The sequence below is a fragment of the Eptesicus fuscus genome, chromosome 4 (genome assembly GCF_027574615.1).
Source record: "Eptesicus fuscus isolate TK198812 chromosome 4, DD_ASM_mEF_20220401, whole genome shotgun sequence".
In the NCBI taxonomy this organism is placed as follows: Eukaryota; Metazoa; Chordata; class Mammalia; order Chiroptera; family Vespertilionidae; genus Eptesicus; species Eptesicus fuscus.
The window spans coordinates 75889719-75894692 of record NC_072476.1 but is presented as its reverse complement, the minus strand read 5'-3'; the positions used below and the strand labels follow the sequence as shown (position 1 = coordinate 75894692).

The 4974-nt window shown below is 50.6% G+C and overlaps 1 protein-coding gene across 1 annotated transcript; it reads left to right on the top strand.

Annotated features, from left to right (window-relative positions):
* Positions 1–297: 297 nt before the first annotated feature.
* Positions 298–2685, top strand: LOC103305334 (28S ribosomal protein S7, mitochondrial-like). The gene is made up of 2 exons (XM_054714346.1): positions 298–426; positions 2110–2685. Exons 1-2 carry the CDS (start codon positions 298–300, stop codon positions 2683–2685), a joined length of 705 nt encoding a protein of 234 aa, XP_054570321.1.
* The last annotated feature ends 2289 nt before the right edge of the window (positions 2686–4974 follow it).

Genomic DNA, 4974 nt, shown 5'->3' with positions numbered 1-4974 from the left:
TCTGAATAAAAACCCAACTACGCACAAAAACCTCATCAGCATTAATGGCATGAACACTGCTGTGTTTGGTGAGTGGCAAAGAGGTGACAATGCCTGGATTTTATTAAGTATCCTAACTAAATTACTTACCATTGGAGGAAATAGAAGCACAGGAATTACGTCGTTATGAGCAGCGAGAGTACAGTGAGTGGCCCCCAGACCACGCAGGGGGCCTCAGGAAGCTGACAGCTCTGTGGGTGTCTGTATTCCGTGAGCTGCCCGCTGTGAGCCACTGATGTCCCTGAGGGGAGGCGGAGGATGTGGGCTAACAAGGACGTGCTGTTCCACACAGGACAGCTATCAACTGCTGTCAAGTCCCTCATTAGGGACGCCTCCCCCTGGCCCTCGTGGGAGACGGCCAGTGTTCTCATTCCACAGAGGAGGAAGGTGAGGCAGAGGGAGAACAAAGACCCAGAGTGACCCTGGGACACAATCAGGACTGAGACTCGATGTTCCCTCAGCCTCCTACTGGCCCGTTCTGACAACAGGCAGCTGTTACCTGTGGGCAGTGGGCGGCATGTTCTCTTCCATCACTAGGACCGTTTTTCCCACTAATGAATCTTTGGCCCAGGCAACTCAGAAAGTAATTGGTTTATCTTTGACCCTGATGCTGAACTCATTGAGAAGAATAGATGATGTGTATAGTTTAGTATGGCTTAGTAAGGCAGACTACCTGGGCCGTGCTATCAATAATTCTGTATAATATTGTATCTTTTACCCACCAAGGATTATGGGATAGGAAAATTAAAAAAAAAAAAAAAACATGCACTCAGGAATGGAGGAAGAAGAAGATAGAATCTGACCATTGGAGGTGCTTAGTAACATGTCCAACTTCATTTCTTGGAGATAGATATTTGGATTAATGGGCTGGCTGTTCCTGGCTTTTCTCCTGGAATCTAGTGGTTAAGGGAGGGGGGAGGGGCCTGGCTGGGAGCAAAGGGGCACATCTGCACAGAGTAATATCAGCATAGGTGCACACACTGCCTCTGCTCCAAGCTGCATCCATCCTCAATCCCAGTGGAGAACCTGAGACACGTTAGTAGCTTTGCCAGGTCCAGAGACAATCATACCCTTTCTGTGTACGCAGGTTATCAGCAGAGCCCCTGGTTTGGATTTTATTTCTGCCCTGTTTGTGCACAGAGCTGACAAGAGACAGAAGGTTCATCTAAGTATCCTTGGGGCTGGCTGTAAACAGGGCTGATACCCTGTGTTGCCTCTCATCCATCCATCAGGCTTGGCCCAATACCCATCAGACCTTAGGGGACTGTCCACAGGCTTAGATTAATTACAGTGGACTGTTTCTTTCATCCAAGCATATTAAAGGATTCTATAAAACGGAAGCAGTGTGGTGATGGCTTGTGGGTGTTTTTTTTTAAGCCCTCTTAGAAATCACTTTTTAAAAAGTTGACACCAAGAAATTGTTCCCTGGATGATATATGATGCACAGTGTTTTCCAAGATCCCTGCTCATTCATCACAGATCAGACCCTAGGCAGAGCAGGCTCAGCTTGGTCCAGAAACTCGCTTCAAGCCTAATTGTTTATTCATTGGTGGGATCATCAGGGTCCGGGAGTGACAAGCCTCGGTGCGGAGGATGTGGCTGGGAGGAGGTTTGTTATGTCTGAGTTCCAGCAAGAAGATTATTGCAGCCCGGGGACAGCTCTCATATTTACTCTGTTAAGTGTTTGAATTTTCTCTGTTGACTTGTGATTGAGACAAATGTGTTGAGATGTCTGTTCGCGTTATTAAAAAATGATGAAAGGACTCTTATATTGGCAAAGACATCAAGACCCACAGAAAGGCCAGTGAAGACAGCACCTTGGAGAGTTGGGGTTTTCTGTGTTGGGAGTTGGGGGGAGAGATGCATAGGCGGGCGTCCACCCTGAGGTTCAGGAGGCTGCCCTTGTCGTTGGCACTGGACGAGGAGGAACCCTTCCTGGCCTGTTTGGGGGAGGGCCTCCTACCTCTGGAGACACGAGCCAGAATTACTGCTGTTCAGGTTGGGCTCCCTAGTCAGTGGGCTGGCAAACCTGCCTCTTGTTAAGTCAAGACTTTCCACTTGTGGAGTCAGCTTTGCCCGCCTCCTCTTCCCGGGTCTCCCAGGTTCACCCAGGTGCGGTGGAGCCGCTATAGCCCAGAATTCAGGGACCCCCTGATTGACAAGGAATATTACCGCAAGCCCTTGGCTGAGCTGACGGAGGAGGAGAAGTTTGAGCGGGAGCTCAGGAAGACTCAGCCCATCAAAGCTCCCCCGTGGGCAAACACAAGCTCCGTGTTTGAAGACCCAGTGATCAGTAAATTCATCAACATGATGTTGAGAGGAGGAAACAAGGTCCTGGCAAGATCCCTCATGACACAGGCCCTGAAAAACTGCGAGCCTGTGTTTGGGCTGGCACCCATCCTCAAGGGTGGCTGTTTCTATCAGGTCCCTGTGCCACTAAGCGACCGGTGCCGACGCTTCCTGGCCATGAAGTGGATGATCACTGAGTGCCGAGAGAAGAAGCACCAGCGGACGCTGATGCCAGAGAAGCTGTCGCAGGAGCTGCTGGAGGCTTTTCACAACCAGGGCCCTGTGGTCAAGAGGAAGCACGACATGCACAAGATGGCTGAGGCCAACCGTGCCCTGGCCCACTACCGCTGGTGGTAGGAGGGGTAGGGGCTCCGGGAGCCGCCCAGGACTCTCTGCTGCAAGAAACAATGTGAGCCGCTGCTACATTGGAAAATACCTGTGCTTAAGGATGTAGTTCCTTTTTAAGGGTGGGCCTCCCAGGAAGGATGGTGCAGTATATTTATTGCTTTTGTCTTTCCTTTGTGGGCTAGAACTCGCTCTCCCTGCCCCATCTCCTTGCAAAGAGGCAATACATGGACTTGGATTTCCCCCAAGAAACTTAGGGCCCATCCAGCCTTCTCTTTCATCTGCTTGGGGTGAACCTTTGGGTGATGAAAGGAAGCATTTTAGTATCTGAAAGGTTTATTAGGAAATTCTCACCCTGAACTGTGTAGCATGTGATACAGTACTGCCACCCATGAAAACTGATTGGAGGAAATACACCTGTTTCCAAAGTGGTCCTTATACAAAACAAAACAAAACAAAACAAACAAACAACAAACAAAAAGACAGCACCTTGGAGTAAAGTATGAGTGCTTGTGTATCACTGCTGTGACCCCGCCCCTGGCATGACGGCGGCTCCCAGGGCAGAGGGAAAGGGGGCAGGGAAAAGACTAACCTGGCGTGGGGCAGTGGTGGGCTTGGAAAGGGGACCAACAGGACCAATGGGATGGCAGCACCAAGTCCCCATGCCTAAGGAATCATGAAAACAGGGCTTCCAGAGATGGCGATGGCTCTTGGTTGAACCTACACTAATATATGGAAGCAAGAACCAGTCCCGAGGAAGGGAGCAGGCAGGAGGTAGTTGAGGGAGCTCAGCCCCCATTTCCTCACTGCGGTTACATCCAGTAACTTGGGACATGAGGAAATGCCTGCCATTTGGCGGGGAGGGGGAGGTAAGCACTGTTTGCTTCTTCCATGGACTCCAGACTCAGGCAGGAGACATTCCTGATGGACCAGCAGGTGGAGAAGGAGCTCCGGATGTACATCCAGCGCACAAGCCTCAGGGCCTGGGGCTGGGCTAACGGGGCCAGACGGGGAGCCCTACCAGAGGGAGGAGAGAAAAGAAGGCCTCTCCTGCAACCTCCCTCTGCCTCTCTCCTATCTGTCCCTCTGAGGGAACCAGTGATGTCATTGCAGACTCGAAGGGCTTCTCTCCCTTCCCCACACTGTGCCTTTCTCTCTGGTTGCCCTGCCTTCTTCAAATCGCTTCTCTCTTGGCACATTCCTCATTTTTTCCCTGTTTCACCAGAACACATATGCTCAAACCAGCCACTTCTGCCATGTTCCCTGGATTAATTAGCGGCACTGCAGTTCTTCTAGGCAGACTTCCCTGGTGGCGTTTGGGTTTGCTTTCCCCTCAGGCCTGGCTTTGGGTCCAGAAAAGCTCTCCCCCAGGGGCTGGCTTCAGAGCACCGCAGTTGGACGTGAGTGAGACTGTGGCCACCTCTCTTTCTTCCACTCCAGCTGACTGACTCTTTAAGCTTATAGTTCTCAACCTCAGCTTCAGCTTAACTGAGAGGTTTGAAAAAATTGATGCCTGGACTGCACCCCAGGCCAATGACTCCATCTCTCGAGAGGGGCCCAGGCCTCCGTGGGTTGCACAGTGAGAGCGGAGAGCTTGCTCTAAGCCTCTCTTTCTGAGGACTCGTGTAAGGTGTCTTGTGGATGTTACAGGGGACCTTCCTCTCTGGGACAGCGCGCTTCCAGGGCTTGCCTTGCTTCACTCCCTCCTCAACTCCTTCCCAGATCCACCTATGCCCGAAATCTTCGCTCGTCTCCTATCTTTGGTCCTGATCCTGCCCTGTGAACCTGCCTTGCTTCCTGGATTGACCAGGGAAGTCTCTATGGGCTTCAGGTTGGACCTCTTCCGGGATCGTTTCCCTGGGCGGTTGGTCTTGCTTAGCACCACTGCCACCCATCCCTCCCCCCACCAGGAGGGTCTGGAACGTCCTTTCCTGTCTTCTTAAGGAAGCACCAGTTCAATACATGCTGTGGTTGTCTGAGCCCCAAACTGGTTTGGACTGTTATTGATTGCTGCTGACAAAGCCAACAGCTATTTTTAAGGGTCAATTTCCTCCTTTCTTTGAACAGCTTATTTAGAGAGGAAAGAAGAGACATGTGGCATTTGCTGGAGAAGATAACTAATTTGTCATGTAGCAGTTTTCTGTGTTTTATTGTAGGTGTACAACACAGACAAGGGGCAATACGCTAACCTCATGACTGGCATGGACAAGCGTTTAATTTAGATTGTTGCATCAAATTATGTTTGCTTTCTGAAAACTGACTGCACTTTGAGACCTCTAAACAATAGTATATCTTCAGAAT

Excerpts from the sequence above, each read along its gene's own strand:
- LOC103305334 (XM_054714346.1), top strand. The coding sequence starts at position 298 with ATGTGGGCTAACAAGGACGTGCTGTTCCACACAGGACAGCTATCAACT. Across the intron at positions 427-2,109 it reads TCATTCCACAGAGGAGGAAG|CTTTGCCCGCCTCCTCTTCC; the intron begins GTGAGGCAGAGG and ends TTGTGGAGTCAG.